The sequence below is a fragment of the Sceloporus occidentalis genome, unplaced genomic scaffold (genome assembly GCF_023333645.1).
Source record: "Sceloporus occidentalis isolate IW3139 unplaced genomic scaffold, rSceOcc1.0.p SCAF_3, whole genome shotgun sequence".
Lineage (NCBI taxonomy): Eukaryota > Metazoa > Chordata > Lepidosauria > Squamata > Phrynosomatidae > Sceloporus > Sceloporus occidentalis.
Genome location: NW_028316983.1, coordinates 41,770,024 through 41,797,773, shown reverse-complemented (window position 1 = coordinate 41,797,773; position 27,750 = coordinate 41,770,024). Strand labels below are relative to the sequence as shown.

Here is a 27,750-nt window from a genome sequence, read left to right as displayed (position 1 = left end):
TTCTTTAACATGAGTAGCTAACATGTAGATACAGAAATTTTCCTGAACAATAGAAACCAGGAAGGCTAGAGGATCCAGCTGGATCACTAGAGAAGTAAAGTACAGCAATGAATTGGCACTCCATGCTACCTGTGTTATTAGTATTCTGTTACTGGCTATTTACTCCCCCTTCAGCAGTGTTTTTATATACCCACTTAGCCAGACCACAGCTATTCTCCACTGACCATTCTTCTTTCACTTTGTCACCTTTTTCCCTTTGTAGGATGTTGCCTGTGACTGCAGCTCCCAGTCACTGACCTCCTGCTTTGCTCGGCCATCACGGTCTGCTGTCCGCCACTCCCCTTCCAAATGCAAGTTGCACCCCTCCGACAGCAGCCGGATGGAAGAAAAAGCAGGGTCCCCAAGTGAGTGAAAAGTGGCTACACTTAACTGCTGTCCTGATGGAAGAACAACTCTGCCCTGGAGCCTCCAGTCCCTTCAGCACCTACAGGACTGGCTGTATCTGAGCCCATCCCAGCTGAGGGGCTCTGGTCTTAGATACTCAGAGCTGTACCGTGCAGCAGCTCTGGTCTTGTCTTAGCTCAGCAAGGATAGCTACAACACAGAGGCTGTGCTGTGTAGCTAGGGGACAGAATGGGAGTCTTGTTATGGAGGTATGGTTTCTTTTCACTGGAAACCTTTCTGTCCTTTTGCCCACCTTCTGTGGGAACATGATCTCCAAGAGCTGCCAGAGTCTAGTGAAGTGGTCTGTGCTGTTTTCATAGCATTGGGTGTGTGCGCACGCATATATGTGTGTGTGTGTATGTGTGTTTTGCAGTATGAGGAGGAGCATCTCTCCTTTGTAATAGGTATCACAGAGGCATTGGGAAATGCTGTGAAGTTGCTTGGCCATGCCCTCCTGCTTTGGTCTGAAGGAAAGGAAAACAACAGTGAGCTTGTTCCAGATCCTTAAAGACCCCTGAACAACAGTTTTACTCAATGATTGCCCATTGCCCAGTTAGGCTCTCACTCTGTTGTACATAGAGAAGGAGGGAGAAAGGATTGGGGAGGGAGGGTGTTACCAAATCTTTGTTAAGGAAATAATACCGTAACATGTGCTCCCTAGGCAGTTTTGTACAAGTCAGTTGGAAACAGCTGATTTTGACTTGTAACCACATTTGCAAGGATAGTTTTCCACTGATGTCCCCAGCTTGTGGAGCCACTATGCTCTGTGCTTACATACTGTCTCATTGTATAGGCCTGTGGGAGTGATAGCATCAGTTGTGTCAGCTCTTGATAAAACAAGGTCACTGTATTGCACTAGAATTTCTACCAGTCAACTGCAGGAGGCAAAGCAATGTCTGCATGGCCTGTGTTGTCTTCCTATCCACTTTCATCAAACTTCCCATTGTTACCAAAAGGCTTAAATAGAGCTGGTGTTCCCTTTTTAGGGCACTGATGTCATCTTCATAACTTGGAACAATTACTGCTTTGTTGTGTCAGGGCATGGTACAGTTGAACTCAGGGAGTTCACAGAGTGGGAATGAAAAATCCTTCATGTTAGTCTCATTTTCTCTTCTCCCTGGCCTCCACACAGCCAGTAACCAGAGCTAAAGCTTAAGGAGAATTACATCTATTGTTTTATTTACTGGGAACCTCAGAAACATTGTGACCAACTGATTGAGAATGATTGAGGATGATTACTTTTAGGGGGAAATGGCTACTGGCTACTGTGAAGAATCACAGGTCCAGAGCTTTCAAAAATCTTTTTTCAAAATCCTAGCCAGCATATTCAGTGGCTCTGGAGTAAAAATATCAGGGAGATAATGAATAGGTAGAAGAGGTGCTACCTTTCTAGTGCTGAACATTCCAGATTCTTGGAAGATTTGTATGCCAAGCTTCACATCTCAGAGCAGCTTCTCCCATGTCATGCTCTCTTGTTGCAGTCTGTGCTCTGATAATTCCAGTCAGTCAACACAGTTGTCTGTTGAGTTGGTGACCCTTCAGCTCCCAGTGTTATGGCACTGTCTGCTCATATGGACAACTTTCAGAACATGTGCAAAAGGACCTGTCTATTCACTGAAAATTTCTTCTTGTGTTGCCAGGGAAATTAGCAAGTTAGGAGATCTAGGCAGTGATGGTCAAAGTTACTGAGAACTGCAATTCCCATGTAACTCTAACCAACATAGCCAATAGTGTGAGGAATTATGGGAGCTGCAGTCTAGAAACATCTGGAAGGATATACTCTGCCCACCCCTAATTTAGATAATGCTGGGTCACCTACAGAGAACAACAAGAAGTCATCTGGTCAAATGAACATCACATACTGCCTATTGTGCATATTTCCATCATTAGGTAGAGCACAAATCAGATTATACACTAGCTTCTTTGGAAGAAGCTTTCAAAGAGAGGTAGTCCTCTTTGGACTGTACTATTTCAGAATACAGTGTGGAGATCAGAAATTTAAACACTTCTCCATGCTTGCTTGCTTGTTTTCTTAAATTAATACCCCACCCCACCCCATCCCAATGTACAAAAGTTTTTACATCAGGCTGAGGAATTTCAAGTCCAGGGACTGAATCTGGCACTCCTTGGGTCCTGCAGATGGCCATTTTATCTTCCCATGATACCATCTTTGGAAGGGTTCCCAGCTTTTGTACCATTCTAAGTCTCCTAAGAATTAGATTATTCAGCGAGAACTTTAAGCTAAAAGATACTGGTATTTTTGGTTCCACCCTTTGGCCTGTCCTGTACTGAAAGGCAGGCCCTGAAAACTTCTTTGAAATTGAATTTGGCTCTCAGATCCCCACCTCTACTCCCCTTCAAGGAGAAGTCTAGACTTTAGCACTCTCCCTGATATTTCTACTTTTAGAAGTCAGAGAGTCTGTATCACACAATTTCATTTGCATTCTTAACTGGTATGAGCAGTATAAAACATGGATTTCTTTTTTTTTTAATGTGCACACCAGTCCTAAGAGGATCAGGGAGGAACATTCTTGAGTAAAAATGTGGTAGAAATTCACTGATATAAATATAAAAGATTCAGATGGCATTGTTACTACAATACAGCTTGTCATCATCATGTCTACAGTTAGGATTTATAGAATCATAGAGTTGGAAGGGACTACAAGAGTCATATAGTTCAATCCCTGCCATGCAGGAATACATAATTTAGGTACTCCCAAGAGATAGCTATCTAGCTTCTGTTTAATGACTTCCAAAGGAGTGTCCACCACCCTCTGAGGCAGTCTATCACACTGTCAAACAGTTCTTACAGTCAAGAAATTCTTCCTAATGTTTAAGTGGAGTCTCTGGGCATACCAAGGCCTCTAAGGTGTTCCTAATATAGCTTGATTTTGAGACCTTTTATCAGGTTGGTTGCCCTCTTCTGGGCATGTTCCATCTTGTCAAGATCCTTCTTGGCTTGTAATGCAAAGAACTGTATGTAGTATTTGAGGTTAGGTCTGGCCAAAGCAGAACAAAGTGGTAGTACTACTATCCTTAGCCTGGATACTATACTTATTTTGATTTGAATGGAATTCAAATTGAATGGATTTTTGGAGCTGCCCCATCAAACCATTCACTCATGTTTAGTTTATGGTTTACCCCTAAATTCTTTTCATTCATTTTGTTGTTAAGCCAGATGTTATCCTATGTTTGTGCATTTCATTTTCTCTGCTATACTTACTGCTGTTGAAATTAGATTTATCAGTTTTGCCCCAGCATTCCAATCTGTTAAAGCTTTTTGAATTCTCATTCTGTTCTCTGGAGTATTAGCTGCCTCTTCATTAATTTGGAATCGTTTGAATTTACTTTCTGGCCTCCTTGAGTACTGATATCACAGTAAAACTTTGCAAAGCCTTGAAATAAACATGGAGGCAGAATTTCTAAAGTTTATATACTGCTGCAGTGAACAGTCTTCTTCTTGACTGTCTCCCTTCTGTTAGTTTTGCCTGATCTTCAGTACACTGTTGAATTTATGTCTCAGAAATTGTAATTTTAATTTCTTATTAATGTGAAATAGTTTTGGTCATTTGAGTCATATAATTTAGGAGTTTCCACCTCAGTGAATTAACTAAATAATTAATACTGTTGCAGTTAAAATGTCTGAGATGTCCTGTTAATGAAAATCACAACTCGCCACCAAGAAAATTATCTGACTTTTTTTTGCAAACTTTGTGACATTCTTATTGTTAAAAAGATCATAGAATTAAAAGAGAAACTGAAATTCTCCAACAAGCTATGCCAAATTTTGCAACATATGAATGAAGTGAAATTTATATGCTTATTTTACCTAGTTTATTTTGTAATTTCTAGTCTTTGAGAGGAGCAAAGAACAGGCAAAACACTTGATGTATTCATGTATGCTGGCATCCGAAGATCCAGCCCCTACTCACCTGATTTTTAATACATCTTCAAACATATATTCATTTTTATGTCTGGAAGCTATTTGGAAAATTTATTTGCATTCCTGGAAAAAAAATGCTGCTTTTTATTTCATAACAGTCAAGCACTGGGCTTTGAATATTCATTTTATCTCTAGCCATATTAAACCCAAAATGGAAGCACTAAGAATTGGGGGTTGAAGCATTTTGTGGTCTAGAGCAGCTTCCTTCAACCTAATGCCGTCCAAATATGTTGGGTTACAATTCCCATTATGGCCATTGGCTACGCTGGCTCTGGATGCTGTACATTGTACTCCAACTTGTCTGTAGGTTGCCAGGTTGGAGAAGGGTGTGGTAGAGCCCCCCCCCCCATCCCCCAATAGCTAGAAGAATGAAATTGTTGTATTTCTCACTACTACCACTGGGACATTGCTAATACTACTTAAGAAGAACACATAGGAAATATGTTCCATCTTCTTTAGACCTCTTCTTCAATTTTCTACAGTGTTTAGTTCTGTCATTTCTTTACAAAAATATTAATAGAGACTAAGAAGCTGTTCATAAAATCATATATGACTGATTTCTCTGGACAGAGGAGGCTCTTGGCACCAATATCAGCAGTGATGGATCTGATGTAAATTTTAGTTGAACTTTGAAGCTGCTATCCTAGATGTTGACTCATTGACATTGGAACCACCAGTCTTCACTGCCTCTGGGTCTGTATGAGGGATTTCCTTGCATATTGTTCTCTTGACAAGTAACAGGCAATTCCTCCTCTTGTGGCCTCTCATGTTCTCCAGTGCATGTCCATTACATTCCTGTTTCCAACCAAAGTCCCATGTTGCCATTTCTAACAAGGAAAATTATTTAGGAGATGTATTTCTTCAAAGATAATACACCCACATTGCTTAATTCTGAGCAGGCATGCGTAGGATTCCAGCTGAAGAGGCATGGAAAAAGACATGGGGAAATCTGACATTTTTTGTGCCTATAGCATTTTCAGCCCAGATTTCTCTGACCAGAATTAAAAATAAGCAAATTGGGTCAGGTGATATCCCCACCCTGCCTGCTTTAGCTTGTTTATTATTAGCTATATTTATATCTTGCCTTTCTTTCAGTGAGCTGAAAACAGCATGCGTGGCTCTCTTCCTGCACCCCCATTCTCACAACAGCTCTGTGAAGTGGGTCAAATTAGCCAAGGGTCATAACAGGACTCTCAGATATTTTTAGAATGGAATTTCTGGGGCCCCTTTGCATAGCTTTTGTCAGACACTTAGAAGGTTTTACAAAACAAAACCCACACTACAGGTGATCAAGTTAACTGAACTCTACTACTACTCCTTTAGAATTTAGCTAGCCCATGGAGTTAAGGTGAAGCCTTGTGGTTGCTAATTGAAAACATCTCTCCCCCCTCCCCTCCCTATTTTGATGCAGTAAAAGGCATTGTTGAGACCAAGGAGTGGACTAATCATTCTAATTTTAGATCCTTGATTACCTTTCAAAGAGGTTTCCTTAAATACTTAAATACTGATACTATATTTGAAGGTAGGGAGGCAGGTATCTGAGATAAAAATACTCCCTAGATTATGGGATTGCAGGTACAGCTGCAGCTGGTGCTGTCCTTGTATGACAGTCTGTGGCTGTGCTTGTTGTATTTGCATGAGAGCACGGTAGAAACTGAAGACTGAAGGAGTTGCAGAACCTTATGAACCAAAACTACTAATTGCCTTCAGACTGTCATCAATAAAATCAGTATCGCTTTTGGTGGATATGGGTAGTTATGCAAATAAACATGCTTTGTTTAATACAGGAAAGAAAAAGAAGCCAGCATTATATTTCCAGGATTCTTTTAAGAGTGAGTTCCTTTGTTACTTTCATTGCTTTTGCTGGTGAAAGCCCACATGCCTCTCATATCCATAAATTGACTGCAGAGAATTGGAAACCTAGGCATTATTCCTCCTACATGCAAGCACATTTAAAGAGACGTAGCTGATTCTTGATGATGTGTTGAAAGTCGAAACCAGAAAAATGTACAACCAATGGGAAACAATGGGTTAAAGACATGGGGAATTAAATCAGATAGAAGCTGCAGCAAGCACATGGCAATCTCATGGTCTCAAGACTGCTAATAGTCTCACAAGATACTCTTTGCATCTTGTTTAGCTTTAATCCCAGTGAACTGCTGCAAGTTGTCCTTAAGTAACTGAGCTGTTCCAATTTGACAAGCCAGAAAAATATGTACAAATATCCCATCTGTGGCCCTGTATTCAGTCTATACCCACTGTGTGAGTGTTTCAGTTGCCACTAGCAAACAAGTGGCTTGTAGCAACTAGGCTGCACTTCCACCACCAAGCGCCTTACTTTGCCAGGGAAACAGAGATATGCTCTGTCTAGCCCTTCTTCCTGTCATCTGCCATGTACATAATTGGGCAGAGGCTGGGCTTGCTCTCATTGGAAGAACAGAATGCAAAACAGATCCTGGCAGCTTAAATGTTCCCCAGCTCTGGGCTGGACAGCTTTTCTGGGTCAGCCCCTTTCTATTTCTTGCATGAGCTTGTAAAACAGGGTGGGCAGGGATTGGGGGATAAACATGTTTGCTAACTCTTGATGTAAATACCTCCTTTTGGGATTGTTTTTAGCATTTTCATTGGGAACTTTTTTTAGAGTCTTTTACATTTGGATTGTGTGAGGGTTTTTTTTTCATTGTTACAAATGCCTTTTAATTATTTGTATATTCTTAAAGTTTGTCTTACTCTGTAAATAACTATGTTAGATATTTCTGCGTATGGAGTTAATGAGACATTTTATTATTAACAAATAGCAGTGTTATGCCTTTGGCAAGGTTTCCTACAGCATCCTCTTTGCCAATAATGCTCCAATCCTCAGGAGGTCTCAGCGCTTGCAACAGTTGAGTTTTACCTTGGCAGAGTTGGTGGAAGGCTTGGGACTGAGCACATTATGAGATGGACTTGCACAGCCTACAGATTTTTCACAAAATGCTTTGGAAGATCAGGCTCTGAAAAAAAGAAGAAGGCTGTGTTGCACATTGTCCCCACAGGGCTGGCTATTCTAAATAAAAATAAAAATGGTTTTATCAAATTTCAACATGAGCTAATTCAACTGTTAAGCTTTCCACCTACACAAAGGGCTAAGTCAGTCATGTCCTATTTTCCATTTCCCTAGTCTATAAAGAAAGCTTCCTGTCTGTGAAGGTGCTAATCTTTCTCCATTCCTGTGCATCCCACATAGTTCTCAGCCTACAGCTTCCTTTCATCGCACAAATGTGCAAGAGTACTGTAAAATATAGTGAGCTGTATGGCTAGGTCAGTTTAGTCAACCTGACCACCATTCGTTCCTCATTTTCATGATTCTGACAGGAATACCTAGAGGAAGGGGTTGGAAAGTAGAGAGCCCCAAGTACTAATTTCAAACTACATTGTGAATAACAAACCCACAGTGGATTTATTCTTATGAAAAGCAATCTCTGCAGGATAGAATTTTGAGCACGGAAGGGGAGGTGAATGGTACTTGACTCTTTCTGTATCAGCTGATATTCCCCTGATGTACGGTTGGGCATAAATATTTTAATAAATACTTCCCTGCTCACCAGTCTTCCTGCTTTTCTTCCAAAGTGGTGATGGTATTAGAAGGCCAAATAAGGATTTGAAGCACCTTCCCAGGAAAACTGTTGGATGTTTTGAGTGAACCTATTGGGGTCAGAGGTTGGTATGGGATCAGCTTCATTACATATATTTGTACCTTACACTTTTGTCAGCAGGAAGGGGGATCACAAGATTGTCTGCCAAAGCTGTACCTGCCCTTTTCTGCCTCTCAGATTCTAGAGAGTCACACTTCTGTTTGTTTCTGAGCTGATATAGTTCTCCCACAATATCTTAGCCACTTCTTCACTCACCAGAAAGGAGACTTAATCTGAAACATCTCTCATAAGAAAATGAAACTTTAACACAATACACTATAATTATTTGGCTCAGTATAATGGGTTGACTTCTGGTTTAGATATTCAAGGCAATTAGATTAATGAAATCATAGAATCAGAATAATAGAGTTGGAAGAGACTGCAAGGGCCATCCAGTCCAACCCCCTGCCATGCAGGAAATCCAAATCAAAGCATCCCCGACAGATGGCCATCCAGCCGCTGTTTAAAGACCTCCAAGGAGGGAGATTTCACTACACTCCGAGGAATATCAGTGGGCATTAGGCATGAATTTAAACTAAGTTTAGAGGCTTTTTCCTCTGAATACTGGGGGTGAGAGATAATAGTAAGAGAAGGCTGTTGTTTTCATACTCAGTTCATGGGTTTCTCATTAGTATCTAATTGCCCTAGATATTTAATAATGTGTTCCAGCAAAGCTCTTGTTCTGAAATGGATCAGGAAGAAGGCTTAATTTTGGAAGATGCTTTCTGGTACAATAAGATCTTTTCTCTTTGCCTATCATCATAGGAACTCTTCACACATGCACAGCTTCCCACCTGAAAGAGGCAGACAATTCTAAAGCCTGAAAAGTTTATTTTTCTGGACTACTCAGAACCACCCACATGGCCAATTGTCCATACAGGCTTGATGATTCTGGAAATGGTAGTACAAAAAAGTAACTTCTGTCCAATTCACAGTGTGAGATCTTTGCCACCTCAGAAATGAATGTCTGGAAGTGTACACACTTGACATCTTTTCCAAATATGAAGGTGACATATAATGGAATCATAATATTGCATGCGTTCATCTTCCCTCACCCTGCTATATTTCTAATCAAATTGGTCTTGGAGAGATATAATGTGCTAAAAGATAAGACAAACAAGTGTGAAATACTGTAAATGGATAACTGTTCACCCATGATGAGAAACCATAGTTTTAAGTGCTATATACATGAGCAGCAACAAGCCTCAGGCAGAATGTGTGGTAAAGCAATCACTTCTTGTTGATTAAGGGACTGGCTGGCTTGATGGACCAGTATTTCCCTGCTGATTTTTGGAGTTGGAAATTGCACAAGGTTTTGCCCTCTTTCTCGCTACACATCAGCATTATGCCCTGTTATTTAGCATAAGTCCAATATAGCCCTTGCAAGGAGAATGTGCCCCAGGCTTTCTGCCTCCTACTGGTACTTCCTGGAGCTCTCACAGCTGCTGTCTGAATTTCACAGGGAAACCACCCCCTCTGTTTTAATCAATGGGAACCAAGTGACAACAGGTGCTCCCAGTTTATCATGGTGCCCCTGTATATCTTGGCAGTGGGTGAACTCCAATTACAGCCATCTCCATTCCCTAAAAGAATATAGGCAAGGAGTTGTATCATTTGCTGAACAGAAGGAATTCTATAGTTTCAAGTGGGAGCAGAGTCATGTTACATTTCTCCAACGTAATTTACTGGTCCCTGTAATCTCAGCTCTTCATATGTTGAATTTTTACTTCACATGCACTTTTTTGGGCTTGCTGTTTTACTTACCCAGTTTTAATGTATCACTTTCTTGTCTCCAAATCCTGCTGAACTGGTGCTGAAACAACAGTTTCCCATGTTTTGCCATCTTCACCCCTTTGTTATTCCAGTGCCCCTTTTCTCTGTAACTTTTGCTGTTCTTTTCTTCTGCCTTTTGGGCCTGTTGTTCATTCTTGAACATTTTCTTCCATGTCTACATCATATGCCTTCCACCATTCTTTCTTGATCTCCAGCCAAAGTTCTTGGTATTACATGTATGATTCTAGATAATGGCCACATGCTGCTGGTGTGTCCTTTCATTTTCTACTAATAGCATAATCTCTTGCCTTTTCCTCTTCCTGCCCTCATGAAGATCTCTGTGTAATCCACTTCCTATTGGGCTTATCTGTTTCCATGTCACATTACTTGCTTTGGCTTGTTGTCATTTCCACTTTCAGCACTTTGTGGCTACCTTGGTTACTTTGCATACTCGGAGAGTACATTGTGCTTCCCCATCTCCTTTAAACATTTCTTTATGTCTTCCTTGAACCTAATTACTACTTCTGTCCTCTGCTAAACTCTGTGCATTGCACATGGTTTCTTTGCCACCTGTTCCAACTGGTTTTCTCACTTTCATCAGAAACTGTCTTTGTGCTTCCTCGTCTTCCTGTTATGATTCTAGGATCTCCAATGCAATCCAGTGATGCTCTCCAATCCAATCACATGGCATCATGGGCACTAATCCATGCTTTCATTGTCTCTTTCCGCTGCTTTTCTATTTATGTATTTTTACTCTGAAAATATCCCCACTCCTTTCTCATATATCCCCACATTTCTCCTTTGCTTTTGGGGTTTGACTTTCTTCTTGAGTCACTCATCTTGCTCACTCCTCATGGCTCCTCACATCTGTATTTCTTTTATCTTTTTTCATGCCCAGGTTAATTGTGTGTTTATTCTCCTTTATCTCATGGCTTCCCATCATCTCCACTATCTCCTTACTTTCTCATGTGGCACCTTCTTCCATGCATTTGGAGGTGTTTCTTCATTATCTGGTCTTTGTTTCCCCCTGTGCTTTCCCATTGACCTGGCTTCATCCTTACTGACATTATTCTATATTGCTTCCCAGATTTCTTTCAGCCCATACTAGTTGCCTTGTTCAGATCCTGAGCATTCCTCGTTTGCTTTGTCATTCCGTTACTGCTCTTCTGAAGCTTCTTCAGTTTCATGGATAGTGAACACATACAGAGGAACTTCTACTGTAACTTGGTGTGTAGTCTTACACCCATGCATGCACACCACCATCTGTTTGTCCTCTGGATACTGCTGTCTCTCTGGGGTGAGCTTGTAATGGCATCATATACTGTACATTTTCCCAAGAAATTTCAAAGAGACTTCTTATCAATACCACGTGCTATTCTCTTCCACATACATCATTATTACCTATCTTTCCTCAAATTCTGGCCCCAAACCATGGTCAAAGTAATATATATAGTACACTAATGTCATTTCACAGTAAGGTTGTTTGACATTCATCCATATTAGTCACTGCTGTGCAGTCATGTGAGGGGGGAGCATTTATTATGCATTTCCGATGTACAAAGGGATATGTTGTTATGCTTTTCACCACTGTCAAGGGTCCATTGTTTATATTCTCCATGTAGGAGGTAATCAGACACCCACGTCTCCCTGAACAGCCCCATTCTCATAATCAGTGTTAGCAGATAAGGCTGAATGTTGAGAACAAAACTGGAATGTATCTGCATAAAAGAGTACAATATGTGTGCCCCCATCAAGTGTGAAGAGTGTGTGTGTACATGTAAAATTTGCTATGAACATGATTACACATACACTCAAGCTGATGTAGTCCATGTTGCTATTTCATCACCACCACCACCCTTTTTTTAAGAGGAGATAAGAGACATTTAATTATACAGTTCTGGAAACAATGGGGATGTCTCTGCTGTAAGAAAAGACTGTGATGATCCTAATACCTTTTTTTTAAGACAGCATCTTCTTTCATAGAATCATAGAATTGGAAGAGACCACAAACAGAGTAAGACACAGTGTTTTGATGGCTCTTACATCAGAACATTTTTTACTGAATAATATTCCTGAATTCTGTATAGACATTTGAATTGCTCCCTCAAGTGATTGCACATTCTCCTAATTTTCCATTGACAATCTGAGAACACAGCAGTCCTGTGCCCAGTCAATGCCTTCCCATGCCAAGAGGTTTGTAAATATTCACTGTGGATTGGAGCATCTCTTACCATTGTAATGGCAAGGGGATTTGTGGGAGGGGCTATCCCCCCATCTTTTATTTGAAATGTTTTGTCTGCTCAATTACTTTGAAATGATTTCCTCTGGTAAAAGACAAATGGAATTAATCATAGAAGTCACACAATGCCCCCAGGCTGGATTTGTTTTTGTTTTTTTAACTCCAAATTCTGAAACACTTGTATATTGTCTTTGGGCTTTTTACACTGAATTGTTGTAGAAAATGAGAATCTAAATCTGTTGAAAGAGTAATTTTAAAAAATTATTAAAAATGTTGCCTCCATGTTGTCATCTTACTTAAGTTACCATTACACAGTTGCCTTGAACCTCCAGTCTGACAACTATTGCCCTCCTTCATTATTCACTCCTCTTTTTACCACATGGGAAGGATTTAGATTTTGTTTTGCAAAATTATTCAAATGTCATAGTTATGATCCATTGGGGAAGAAAACACAAGGTCATACAGAACCAAGTTCACCTACATGAATGCCTTTCAAAAAATATATATTTTTAATTGTTTTAATATTGTTTGGTGTCTTAATCATTTAGAATGACAACATATGCCTTTTAAAAATATGTGTTCAGAAAGTAGGAGCTGCAACATACTAATGATTTCTGATGTACAAAGCAGTGGTCTTTGTATTTTGGCCCCAGAGAATCAAAGTAGATGAGGCTATGATGGGAGAAAGTGTGCTTCATCAGTATTTGCAAAGAATTGTAGATGTGGAAATATGAGGTTCTGCTGCAGTAGGAAACAAACTATTATAATTACTGTACATGTTACTTTCAGATTTAAGAAATGTCACATTGTGACCCCCCCCACACACCCCATTTCCTCCAAACAGGGTTTGTAGACACTTTCTTTTATTGTCAGTCACAGAAGGGTTATAAAAGGTAAAAATAAAAACAAGGATATCTGTCACGTTTTAAAATATGTGTGTGGTTACATCCTTCCAATTGAGTGGGTTAGTGGATGAAGTTACAAAAAAATAGAAGTTTGCTTGTGTAGGAAGAGATTAATCTGCTTTGTTGCCTATTTAAGGGTTTATTCAGACTGGCAAAAAACCAGGTACTTCCTGTTCCAATTTATTCCCAGTGAATTTCTGGGATCAAGCAGAGCTTTCTGTAACCCAAGGGAGGTGGTGGTTTAAAAAACAAATGCTTGGAGATCCCAGTATTTACAGGGGTAATTCTTCTAAATACATCAGGATCCATTGCCTTTGCTTCATGCTGAGTGTTTGACTGATATTGCATGGAGGAGGACAGGAACAGAAGGAAACCCTGCCCACACCTCCAACAAGCCATAAAACCCTGGGATATTTACAACATGACTGGCTGTAGGGGGAGAAACAACTGGTACGAGGCATGTAACCTATTCACAAATTAGTTCAATGTTTCTTAGTATTGGCCAAGTGGAGGGGACCTAATATGCCACATTTGAAATGTGGTGCTGCAGAAGAGTGCTTGACAATACAGTAGACAGTCCAGAAGAAAACAAATAGGTCCTTGAACAGATCAAGCCTGAACTCTCCCTGGAAGCCAAGATGATCAAATTAAAGCTGTCATACTTGGGCCACATCACGAGAAAGCATTATTCATTAGAAAATACAATTATCATAGAATCCTAGAATTGGAAGACACCACAAGGGCCATCCAGTCCAACCCCCATGCCATGCAGGAACTCTCAAAGCATCCCCGACAGATGGCCATCCAGCCTCTGCTTAAAGACTTCCAAGGAAGGAGGTTCCACTACACTCCGAGGAAGGAGTGTGTTCCATTGTCAAACAGCCCTTACTGTCAGGAAGTTCCTCCTAATGTTGAGGTGGAATCTCTTTTCCTGGAGCTTGCATCCATTGCTCTGGGTCCTGTTCTCTGAAGCAGCAGAAAACAAGCTAGCTCCCTCCTCAGTATGACTGCACAGCAGATAGTTAGACTCAAACAGGAGGTTATGGGCCTGAATTTACATGATCTAACCAGAGCAGTGGAGGGTAGGGGGCTTGGAGATGTTTCATCCACAGGGCTGCCATGAGGAGGGGTTAACTCAAAGGCAGTTATCCATGGATACTTTGGTAAAACATGATGTTTCCTTTTTTTCTGAGGAGTTTGAGGTGTTTCTCTCTCTCTCTCTCTCTCTCTCTCTCACACACACACACACACACACACACACACACACACACCTACCTGAATTCTTCCAAATCACCCATGGAGGGATCACATTCTATTAAAATAGAATAAGGAGTATTTTAATCATGTAGACAAGCCCCAGGACTCAGAGACCAGAGTTCGAAACCCTGCTTAGCCACAGGAACCCACCTGGCTGACCTTATTTATTTATTTGTTTATTTTATGAGCTGCCTTTTTCCCAGGCCGAGACCCAAAGCAGCTTCCTTGCCAAGTCACTCTCTCTCAGCCTCTAAGAAGCCGGTGGTAGACCTTTGAATAAATACTATCAAGAAAATAATAGGTTTGTCATAAGTTGGAAATGACTTAAAAAGACACAACAACAACAGTAGCAGTTTTAGTTCCTAGGCTGGTTGCCTTTACAACTGACCTGGCCCTTCTAGAATACAGCATTAAAATACCAAAACAAAAACAAAACAAAAACAAAAAAAAACCCACAAACCAAAACAAAACAAGTTTTGCTTGATGACATCCGACACATCTACCATCATGCCCTGGATGAAGACTGTAGCTCTGTGCTGAGCATTCCTTTAAGGTGCATCCCCAGGAAACAATTTAAGAAAAACACCTGTTCCCCATGGTATATTGACAAAGAGATCTACAATTTGGTACTGACATTCCACCAATATTCAAGCAGCCAGCATGAGGAAACCCTCCCACATTGGAGAGAATAACACAAAAAGGTGCAGGGAGAAGGCAGAAAGGAGGGGACGGGTGGGATACTTATAAGTCTTTAGCATCCTCACGTAAATGGGCCAGGCTACACTTATGATTAGGAGTAAGTACAGGATGAGGATCGGTGGCACCACCCCATCAATTCATTCTGACTTCAGCCAACCCAGTGGGTGGGAGAGCAATTTTAAAAACTACAACTCTGCAGGGATTCTGGCTCTCCCCCATCTTCCATTCCTCCTTCGCTCCTGTTTCCATAGAAGCCACAAAATCTGTTTCCATGGAGATGATGGTGATTGTTTTGAGGAGCTCAGTGCAATGAAAACAAATGTGGAGGGTTGACAGAATTGAAAAGGTGTCGCATGGTAAGTGTGCAGCAGAGAAGAAATAATGCAGAGATGCATAGGGCAGCCTGGTCAGAGAGAATGGGGTCTTTATGCCCACCAGCTTGCCTCGCTGCACTTTGATGATGGACATGGTGCCCATGTTGCAAAAAATGAAAATGAAAATAAAATAATAATGGCCAGTGCATACACTCATTCTGGTTTAGAGTCACAACAAACAACAATATGATATAGAATGGTAGAGTTGGAAGAGACCAATAGTGTGAGTAACTCCTGACCTGACCCTGCTTATGGCCAACAGGGTCACTATCACTATAGAAAAAGCTCACGTTTGGCATGATATTCAAATCGTTTTGATGAGAGTGAGCTGATGGGTGTGTTGTGTGTCTTCAAGACATTTCCAACTTCTGGCGACCCTATGGTGAACCCATCCTGGGTTTTTTTTTAGCCAGATTTGTTCAGAGGGGGTTTGCCATTGCCTTCCCCTGAGGCCGAGAGCATGTGACTCACACAAGGTCACCCAATGGGTTTCATGGCTGAGCTGGGAATCGAACCCTGGCCTCCAGAGTCATAGTCTAAAAGGTTCAATTTGTGAATGTGTCAAGCTTCACCGAATGAATGTTTGTGACAGATCCTTTCGGATCCAAGCCAGTAGTCCAGAATATCCTCATTTAGCCAGAATTACTCTATGCCAGGATTTATACTCTGCTGGAGGAGAGAAGGGACATTCTGGAAGGAGCAATTAAGAGCCTGGTTGTCACTGTAGTATTCCTTTGTTTCAAGCATTTTAATCCACTCTTTTACCTGAAAAGGCTCCATCAAAGGCCAATTAAAAACAAGACAGTTTCCATGTGTTGGTTCAAAATCTAAAAGGCACAAAACAGAAGGACAAATGGAAGAGGAAAACAAGCCCAACTACTCAGCAATTATTGGACAGTGACTAAATCTTACAATGACCAACTCCAATAGAAAGAGTTTCAGGGAAAAAAGAGCTAGATGGAATGATGAAATGGCCCTGTTTCTCATCTTTCACTTTGCAGTAGGCTGATCATCCATACTGTTTTAATAGTACTGGGTTCCCAAGCCCCCCATATTTTCAGACTATCCCATCATTTTAATATAAAAGTCAATTTTGTTCCATTTTCAAGAAAAATTCCCTGTTACGTTGCAAAAAATAGTTTGAAGATCCCTGTTTGGAATTGTGGTTGTCAAAAAAAAAAAAAATGTCATGGAGTGTGAGAAGTTTTATGATAAGGTGTTGAAAGACCGAAGTTTGTTGCAGAAGATTACTTCATCGGAGAAATATTAATGATTCTTTCGTGGTGAAATACAGTCCCCCATTATGTCTACCTAAATTTTTGTGTGAGTTCTTCTGTCACTGAGGAGTAATTGTTAGCTCAATATGTCCATGTAATCAAACTTTTGTTATCGCCTTACTTTTTCATGAACATGGAATATTACATAACCCCATCCCATTTTTGCCATCCCAATGTCTTGTTTTTGTCTCAAGGAAATATGGGCAGCCAGGGTGACCAGACGTCATAACTGTGAAGGAGGACAAGGCACCACAAAATGTAGGACATTCATGGAAAATGTAGGGCATTACACTCACCTGGTGTAGGAAAAAATAAAATAAAATCTAAGACTTGTCCTGATTGTATACTTAGATCAGAAATGTGCAAATGTGGACACCCATCCTTACTCAAATGTTTTGCTTTTATTTTACAAATCTTGCTAATGAACTCTGCGACTGAGTGGGAGTTTCAGTTCCTATGAAGCATTGTTCTTTTGTGACTTCCATTGTTTTCTCACTTATGGCAACATTAGGGGTGCATCCACACTGCAGAAACTAAGCAGTTTGACACCACATTAACTGTCATGACTCAGTGTTATGAAATTCTGGGATTTTTTTTTTTAAAAGTTTTGTGAGATATTTAGTCTTCCCTGTCAAAAAACCAAATGACAAATCCCAGAATTCCATAACATTAAGCCATGAACATTAAGGTGGTGTCGAACTGCTTCATTTCTGCAGTGTGAAGCTGGACTCTTCTTGACAGAACTTGTTCAGAGAGAGCTTGCCCTTGCCTTCCTCTAAGGCTGAGAGAGTGTTAAGCTCAGCCAGTAGGGATTCAAACCCTGGTCTCCAGTTATAGGCCAATGCTCAAACCACCCCGCCATGCTGGTTCTCTGCAGTCTGTTTTATTACTTCCAAATTACTCTTTAAAACCCAGCTTTACCATGAAAGCTTGGACAGAATCCATCCCTGCATTCCCTCCTCCTATTCACAATCTCTCTGTTATTTCCCTACTTCACCTGTGACTGAGGATTCGAACCCCAGTCTCCAGAGTCATACTCCAACACTCCAACCCCTACATTATGTTGGCTCTCCCCAGGAAGCATAGACGGTGAATAAAGCTTGAACTGTGACCTTGATATAACCCAAAGACCAAGAAATGAAAGCAAAGGAAATTATATATTGCAAAGGGCAAGCCGTTCCTACAAATGACATACCAAGCAACTGGCAGAATAGGAATGCGAGAGTCTGAGGCATCCTGCATGGACATCCTCCTTGTGGCAGCTGCTTTGAAAATATATTTCCATTGATCATGGCAAACATGTAATTTGAATTGCATTGTAATTTGAAGCTGCGGTTTTGTAGTTTACTGTAAATCTGTATGTGTATTTAGGAATGGGAAGCTTCTGTGAAAGATAGGAAAACATCTGTTTGCTGTAAACCAAAGAAACACATGCTAAAGAAATAAACAGCTGGTGCACAAAGGATTCTACATCAGGCCTTAGCACTAGTTGTAGTAGCCTGGTAAGCCACAAACATACCCTGCCTGCCAAAGGCTGCATCCACACTGCAGAAATAATCAGGTTTGACACTACTTTAACTGCCATGGCTCAATGCGAGAGAATTCTGGGAATTGTAGTTTGTTGGGGTACCAGAGCAGCAAAGCAGCAGTAAAACGGCCACGATGTCATGCAATAAGTATTGTCAAAGGTGCTATTCTCTATTTCTAATAGCAGATTTAAAGGCTTGTGTGATCATTTTCATACAGAGGTTATGTTAACTAAACTGCCAGACTACACATACCCCTGGGTCACCAGACAAGCTAGATGTGATATTTTTCCACACCAAACATGGTTTGCCACAAAGAAAGAAAACAGAGTTATAAACAATGCCCAACAAACAAGCTAATTGATTTCCCTAATATCAAGTTTGTTCTACGTTAGCCGACCAGGCTTTTGCATACAACCATAAAATAATCCAACACCATATTAAAAAAAGTGCCTAGGAAGCAGATCTATAGGTATATATTGCCCCCTGGTGTCCAGTAACTTTACAAGTAACTTTATTCCAATGAGATTTACAGAATGCGTAGAAACTAGGGCTGGGGTTTTCCATGGTCATTATTCAACTTCATTTTGTATCAGCATGCTCAGGGAAGAACTCAAAAGGTCACACCACCATCATAGCATTTCAGTGGTCTTAGTAAAATGTTCATTTCAATTAAACACTGTGTGGATATAGCAGCTGCAAAACCACTGTAACCACACAGGAAGGCAGTAATTTGTAGCAGCTGCCAACCATACAGTGGGTAGGGTTAGTCCCAGGGATGTAGCAACATGGGGACAAATAAGGGCATTGCCCACAATAAGAATTCTCCCCTCCAAAACATGAAGTTGTCCCTCAGTCCTCAAATTTCTAGCACTACAGCATCTTAAAACTTCATTTGATTAAATAGTTATCAGATTTATAAGTAATACTTGGGGAGACTTAGGTGTGGCAAGATTTATGGATGAAAACATGAATATTTGAAATTATACATGTCCCTCCATATTCGTTAGGGTTAGGGGCACAAGACCCCCGTGAATATGGAAATAACAAAAATAACAAAAACACCATGTTTTTACCTAAGAGGACTTCTGTAGGAATTTCTAGGTCCTCCAGTGCAACTCTGTGGTCAATGTCTGACAGATACTGACTATAGAACTGCACTGGAGGAGCTACAAATGCCTAGTAAGGTATTATCTCTAGGAACCTCTAGGTCTTTTAGTGCAACTTTTAGTTAAAGTGCATGTATATATTCCTAGATGGAACATAATCAAATGTGTGAATAATCAAGGCTGCAAAGACCAAAGCTGCAAATATGCAGGGATGAGTGTAATTAAGAAATGGGGGAAGAAAACACCTGAGTTCTAGAACAGATCAAGCCAGAACTCCGGAAGCCAAGATGACTAAAATGAGGCTGCCGTACTTCAGCCGCATCATGAGAAGATGTAACTCCTTAGAAAAGATAATGATGCTATCTGGAAGATAGAAGGCAGGAGCAAGAGAGAAAGACCAAACACCAGATGGATGGACTCAATGAAGGAGATCATAGGCCTGAACCTGCAGGAACTGAGTAGAGAGGTTTAGAACAGGAAAACATGGAGATGTCTCATTCACAGGGTATCCATGAGTAAAACTGATTCAAACACAACTAACAAGAAAAAAAATTCTGAATAACCAAGTATAGTATTATTCTCTTAAGGAATGATTTCTATCCCTCCTTTAGGTAGTGAACACACCTCTCTGTTTGTGATACACTATGCAATGCATATTTTGTGTATCTCGTGTGTATCTTATCTATGTGCGCAATGTAATGTGTATCTTGTGATACACAGTCTAATGTGTAAAGGGGTTGTGCACTATAACAACTACTACTGTTATTAAACATAGATCCCATCTTTCCTCAAAAGAGTTCAGGGAAACTATCAGTTTACATAAAAGCATTCAATGAAGATCATGTTATGTCGCGGCAATGAGACGCAGAGACAGGAATGGGGTTGCAAAACTTAGCTGGCCACGTCTTGGCCAGCCCTTTTTATTCACATCAGGGTTACATCAGGTTTACATTGTCTCATAGTACATCAGAAGGCAATTTGTGAAATCAGGGACCAATGTGTATTCAGGAGAATTCCAATTAGCAAAGGGAGCAGGATGTGTACATTGGCTCAGCCGAATCAACATGGGCTTATCTAATTATGGATAAAGCATTGTCAACCAGAAGGCGAGTCATAATCCCGTGGTTTGCCAGCGGGGTTATCACATCTCAATCTCGGTAAACATTGCTATCCTGGGAGGGGTCGCATCCCCGGGGCTTGCCAGGGAATGCTACAATGTTACAAATATCTAAAATCATAAATTACAAATATCAAGTTACAGTGAAAGCGATATAAACAAGCAGCAGTAGAGGATGAATGAAATGCATGTTCTCTGAAAGTGTCTACATGAGGTATGTTTTGTGTGTATTTAAATGTAATTTAGCTATCTGTTTGTTAGAGATATATACTGGATATATGAAAAGAGGCAAAGATTTGCTATAACTCCTGAGCACCTACACCTGATGTTTTTGCAGATGGGCAACTTCCCTTCAAAAAGTACATTGCTTTCCATGGAAGGATACAGTAAGCAGAGATAAAATGAACATTCCTGCCATGCAACTCCCTCACAAAATGTGAAGCAGCCTTTAGGCTGTTTTTACACAGAAACTTTTGCATGGTTCAGGTTTATAGTACAAATGCAATATCTGTATTAACCAGAATGCATCTTCTCCTTATAAATCCCTGCAGAACACAACAGGTTCAAAGATTATGTAAATCTCATATTGAAGAATTCCTGCATGCTTGCATTTATCAAGTGTGTGTGTGCATGTGCACCTTCCAGTTGCCAGTTGACTTATGGCAACCCCATGAATTTCTTAGGGTTTCTTAGGGAAGGGATACTCAAAGGTTGTTTGCCAGTTCCTTTCTCTGAAATATAACCTAGCTCTATAGCATAGAAAGCCAGAGTGGGGTAGTGGTTTCAGTGTTAGACTACAGCCCTGGAGATCACGGTTCAATTTCCTGCTTGAGCATAAAAACCAACCTGGGGCAAGTCACATTCTCTCAGCCTCAGAGGATGGCAATGGCAAAGGCAAACCCCCTCTGAAGAAACTTGCCAAGAAAACCCTGTAGTAGGTTTGCCTTAGGGTCACCATAAGTAAAAAATGACTTGGAGGTACACAACAATAACAACAATAATAACAGCAACAACCGCATCTGGTATTAATTGGTGGCCTTCCATCCAAGTACTAGCTAGGACTGGCCCTCCTTAACTTCCAAGATCAGATAGGATCCACTGCTTTTAGGGTCTTTAGGTCCTGGGCCAGTGGGGTGTAGTAGTTTTGGTTTTGGACTAGGACTCTGGAAGATGAGGGTTCAAATCCCTGCTTGTCCAGAAAAACCCACTGGGTGACCTTGGGCAAGTCACACTTTCTCAGCTCAGAGGAAAGCAACCCCCTTCTGAACAAATCATGCCAAGATAATCCTGTGATCGGTTCACCTTAGGGTCTCCATAAGTCAGAAATGACCTGAAGACCCACAACAACAATTTACCCATCAAATATTTTTGCCTTTCTGCAGAAGCTGCACTTCTCCACTAGAGGGCAGTGGGCCCCGGTTTTTCTGCTGCACAGTCACTACTATTCCTGTATAAATACCTTCCTTCTACATAGTTGTACAAGGTCTTTCTAGACAAAAGGTTTATATTCTGGTGGGTGGTTTATTCAAGTAGAGAATAAATGGGCTTGATTCATGCGTGGTTCTTTCTCTTTTGGGTCTCCAGACTCAGATTTTCAACCTGATGAACAAAGAATCCTGTGGCTGCTTTGAGATGGGTGGTTCCTAATGGTTTTAATAATAGCTCTGCTGCTGTAAACTGCTAGTGGAATTGCAATTTGTTTTCTACAGCACTGGGAAAAACGAAAAAAGCAAGGGGGTACCTTTTTAAAAAATCATTTTTAAAATTAAGATTTTTAGCAGTCTTGTATCCATTTAATCCAGGGGTGGGCAACGTCTGGCCCTCCAAATTGACATGGGCTATGCTAGGAACCAACAAGGAATTCTGATAATAAATGTACAAAGAGCAAAAATCCTGATATACCAACAGTCGGAGACTCAGAATTATATAGCAAGGTATGTATAAGTATAGTGCTACTCTGTAACCATATTGCTAGTGTAATGGTCAATGTAAATTACTGTTCCAGTAGTCTTGGAAGCCACTCTTTGTCCTTGGAGCTGCCTGGTGCCACACAGGGTGCCAGAGATGCCCCAAAAACTGGGGAGGGGAAGAATGTGGCTAGAAGTCTACTTCTGGTTTTATATGAAGAAAATCCTCTGTACTTTTTAAATGTTAAACAGGCAGGTCTGCCTGCAACCTATTTGAAGGGTGAGTTTTAATATTTGGAGTAAAGAGAGGCAATTCTTTTCTTTTCTGGCCAGAGAAAGAAAGGTGGTCTGTGGGCTCCATATACATTCCCAGGACCACTCCACCGAAATGCACAATATACTATACTTGTTGCAAGCTGTGACCTCACTGGAATGGAAATATATTGGATTGCGAAAGAGGGGTTCCTGTGGAGATGCAAATGGACATTAAATTTTATGGACTTTGAAAATCTCCCTATGGCCGCATGGCCAGAAGAAGGAGGAGCCTGCATGCAAAAGATCCCCATCATACCATCTTTACTAAGGACTGAAACAATATGCAGGCACCTGACTAACATCCAATTGTTTTTTCCTCCTGTTTGGTTTGTAACATCTTGCCTGATGAAGAAGCCCATAGAATCATAGAATTGTAGAGTTGGAAGAGACCACAAAGGCCATTCAGTCCAATCCCCTGCCATGCAGGAATTCACAATCAAAGCATCCCTGACAGATGGCCATCCAGCCTCTGTTTAAAAAGCTGCAAAAAAAGGAGATTCCACCACTATCTGAGGGAGTGTTTTCCACTGTTGAACAGCTCTTACTGTCAGGAAGTTCCTCCTAATGGTGAACTAGAATTTCTTTTCCTATAGCTTTCATCCATTGTTCCATGCTCTAGTATCTGGAGCAGCAGAAAACAAGCTTGCTCCATCTTAAATGTGACACCCCTTCAGATACTTAAACAGGGCTGTCATGGAGCTTAGAAAGCTTTGAACAAGTATATTGTGCATTTCGGTTGGCCAATAAAGGTATCACTGATGGATTTATGTGTGTATTTGTTAAATGGCCAACACAGCTACCCCTACATCTTTTTTGTATTGTAAATTACCACTTTCAGTAAGGTAAGTCCTAGTGCAGTTCTGGTTGCCAGATTTTAAAATGGTGATGGCTTGTTCTGTAACCTTAATAGTTGTGCAGAAGCAGGAATTTCAGCAGGTAACAAACAAACCTTCTGAAATCCCCTTTTCTGCACAACTATTAAAGGTACAAGAGCCCTCTCCAGCTTTCCCTCTGGCAACACTAAATGCAGACCAGCTCTTGTCTATCTTTTTATTATCTCAGGTGGCTTCAACTGTTGAGGTATTTTTCCACAGCTCTGCCCGCATTTCTCATGGGGAGCTTTCCCAAGTCCTGATTTTTTTCCTAGAAGAGGCCTTACCTTGACTTTTCCTGACTGGATTTGAAGGGACTTGAACATATCTAACCTGAAGAGACTTATACTGCTAATGCTAACTTCCCCTATAAACTTCACTTCTCAGTGGAACATAATAACAGCCCATCTGAAGGACATGATCTTCTGCAATTTTCTTTCTTCTTTTCTCTGAAATAAAGGGTCTAAGCATATTTATTTACTTAAATACTTCCTGATAGTGAATGAGGATACTAGTTCAAGAAGACAAGTTTTTCAACATTTCACTCAGGGTGCCAATATCATTTACTAGGTCTAAAGTGTGTTTGGGCTCTTGTAAACTTTGAAGGTCATGATCCAAAGAATAAGAGAGCATCAGTGAGGTGTCATGGTAATGGTGTTGGATTGGGACTTTTGAGATCCCGGTTCTAATCCATGAAGAGCTAGGAAACTCATTGGATGAACCTGGCCAGTTATTTTCTATTTGTAATCTACCATACATGATTGTTGTGAGGATAATATAGGAAAGAAAAGAGCCAAGTCTGCTGTCTTGAGATCATTGGAGGAAAGATGGATTTGAATGCAAATAATAATGAAAATGTCAGTGAGAATGCTATTTGACTAGCTGACCCTTTTCATCATACCCTATGTTTAGTTATAAAATCAAATGGCAAGTGGAAAGTGGTTACCTTTTTCTGATTGGGCCTTTTTGTTTTGTCGTGTTTCAAAATGTGGCATCTCTTGTCATGTAATTGCCAATTTAAAATTCAGGTACAGTGGACCTTTCCCATCTGCAGAGGTTTGGTTCTGAGACATCCAGCAGATGGCAAAAAAAAATGTGAACCTCAAGCCTCAAGTGGATCCTTCATGTCAGTGCGTTCACGTGCATGTGCCACCATTGAATAATATGGAGTATTGCAATTCGCAGATGCTGAAATCTGCAGAAATTCAATCCACCAATATAGAGGATTCACTGTATATTTACACTGTATTTCGCTAGATAAGCCAAGCAAGGCTGTCTAGCATCTACCCCAGATGTTACCAGTCTTTTGGTTGGGCCTTGCATTGGGGTGGTGTATTTGGAATTCTAAGGAAGTGTTGTGGGCACTGTTATAATATGGCTGTCATGGGAAGTACTTATTATTATTCATAAAATGGCTGTTGTGGTGGTGTGGCCAAGCATAAAATGCTCATTTCATAGAATGTAAACTAATGAGGCTTAAAGACATGTAACTAGCCCAAGACTGAATAGGAGGCAGAAGTGACATATGAGCCCCTGAACCTAAAAACACTTCTTTGAACTCATGGTTCTGTACTACAACAAAATTTTCACAAAAAGTTAAATTGGTAGAGCTAAAATCAGAACTAACATGTGTACAGTTGGCCCTCCATATCCATGGACTCAATCATTCATGGTTTGATATATTTTTTAAAATAAAAGTAAATTCCACGAGGTGAGCCTTGATTTTGCTATTTTATATGAGAGACTCCATTTTGCTACATCACTTATGTAATGGGACTTGAACATCCACAGATTTTAGTATCCAAGGCAGGTTCTGGTACCAAACCCCAGCGCATACCAGGGCATACTTTATCTTATCTTAAGAAATAATCCAAAGACATGTATGCAAAACACTGTCTTTTTCCTCTTCTACCATTCCAAAAGCTAATCTGGCTTTTCTGACCCTTCTCCACTCCTGTACCAAGCAGCCCTAACAAGGTTCTCCTCTGGCCATCTTCACCTGTGACTAGCACACCAACGGAATTTCTTAAGAATTATATGAGCTTCCACGTGAAGCCTGGCAATACATGGCACAGTAATAACAACAACAACAACAACAGTAATGAGAATGGTGGCCACAGGCCCTCACTTCACTTTGAAGCAATTGTAACTGCTAAGATGATTATATTTTTAGAAGATTATATATAGAGAAGGGTGCTCTGGGATACTTCAGGGGGTACATATTTTTCCCATGCTCATTGTGTAGGCAACCTTTGTATGCACACAGTTGTGAATACACATTATGGGCCCTTGGTTCAGGGGGCCTATCTTTCCAGCCATTTCTCTTTGGAAGATGATGGAGACATGGCTCTGTCAACTTGTAAAGAATTAGTGCTGTTAGGATTTTCATTCTGTCTGTTCTCCTTTCTCAAAATCTTCTATTTTCCCTCTTCCCTTCTCTGTTTCTTTCTGCCTGTGTCTCTGTGTTGGCTCTCTTCCTTTGTGTGCTTCCTTTCTCTTTCACTGTTTGTGTGCATCTGTGGTGTGTGAGAGAAAGAAGGATAGTGGTACTTCCAGCTGAGACTTTAATTCACCATCACTAAATTTTATAAGGGCTCCATACAATGCTGTCCTCCATTTGTAGTTCTTGCTTGTTCTTTCATTACTTCTTCAAACTTTTTCTTACTGTGGAAAATCTATCAAGAAGAAAAAATACAAAGTAATTGTGCAATGCCTTCTAAAAGCTAGTGCAAGGACTTCTTCATCTGGAAATATTTAGAGAGACAGACAGAGAAAAACACAGGCGTGGGTTGGAGTGTTCCCTATGATTTAATGACTTACCATGTTCCTATAACAGCTATTAAAATATAATAAATCCAAATGAGCCTACGAATGCAAAAAAGAAGGGGACTCCCTGGTGCAGAGGTTCCCAGAGGACAGTTCACTAGAACTTTCTTCAGGTTCTCTTGGCATAGATATATAACAGTAGAAACTTGCCAGAAAAGACAATGGGAACATGTCTATTTCATTTAACTAACCTTGACAGTGTCCTTTTATCTTCACTGTCCAAGCAGTAAATTGATACGATCTCAGAGAGGCTCAGTTTGGCCTTTCAGGACTTCCCAACTGTGGACTCATGTCAAGCATTTGCTGATGTCAATCTGAATTGCTTCCAGTTCCTTTGATCCTTTATTCTTTTGCTCACTCACATTTATGCTGCACTTTTCTTGTAGCCTCTGGTTCAAAGAAATACGTTTCACCATCTAAGTTTTTAGTTTGCAGAAGTCACATAGACTATCTCAGCTTCAGGGCAGCTCTTCTGTTTCTATTAAGGACTCAAAGGCCATGCAAAGGTGTCTTATGTGAAGGCCTCTGCTAGTGCCCACCAGCTATGTAAGTGACAGGGTCTTGGGCAAGGTTCCCAAAGGCATTTCAGTCTATGCAAAGTAGAAAGATGTGATCAGCCTCATGTCAGTTAAAATGACTGTTGATGCCCAGGTATAGAGTGAGGTTGTGGTGCACACAACAAATCTTGCTCAAACATAAACTCCCACAACAGGGGCAGCTTCACCTTAACAAAGAAAGAAAGAAAGAAGTTGGTAGCATAAGTTTTTGTAGAATTTAACTTCTTCAGCTGCAACATCTATAAAAGTCTACGAAAGCTTATTCTACCAAATTAATTCTTTCTCGAAGTGTGAAAGATGCTACAAGGTCCAGACTAACATGGCTATGCCTTTGGATTCTATAATCAATGAGGAGAAGGATTTCCCATGGAATATATAAATAATTTTTCTATACACATACACAATCATATGCATGTGTGCACACACTCTCTCAAATCACATGAGATTCCCCCCCCACAACTTATAGGAGTCCATTGGTGTCTTAACTGTATATATTTATCTATCCTCCATGAACTTTTAATAGCTTTCAACACCCATTCTGGAGACTTTCACGCTATACAGTTATAACACTGTTTTTCCACTTTAAGTGCCATGGCTGTATCCTCTGGCATCCTGAGGTTTGTAGTTCAGAAAGGCACTGGAGTTTGCTGGCTGAGAAGTCTAAATGCCCCTCTTTAAACTGCCAATCCAGGGATTGCATAGGATGGAACCACGGCCATTACACTGGAATAGCAGGGCAATTACTCTGTTGTGTGAATGGCCCTTTAGTTGATAAGACATTCCAAAGAAATCTAAAAGAATTTACTATGGTAAGTCTTTGTCTTGTGTTTTCTCTATTAGTACTGGGGTTTTATGAAGGGGGCATTTTGCATTAGGTCACGGGAAGCATGAAGTATGTGCTTGGTTCTAATTGTAGTACAAAGCATTTGCAAAGTC

General features: G+C 40.6%; 1 protein-coding gene across 2 annotated transcripts in view; it reads left to right on the top strand.

Moving 5' to 3' along the window:
* LOC149315804 (microtubule cross-linking factor 2-like) overlaps positions 1 to 12,355 on the top strand; it is a 115,822-nt gene extending 103,467 nt beyond the window's left edge. For both annotated transcript variants that reach the window (XM_089514128.1, XM_089514129.1), the window contains exon 15: positions 263 to 12,355. In XM_089514128.1, coding sequence (XP_089370254.1) covers positions 263 to 412 — 150 coding nt within the window. In that variant the 3' untranslated portion in view covers positions 413 to 12,355. The remainder of the gene's footprint in view (positions 1 to 262) is intronic.
* The last annotated feature ends 15,395 nt before the right edge of the window (positions 12,356 to 27,750 follow it).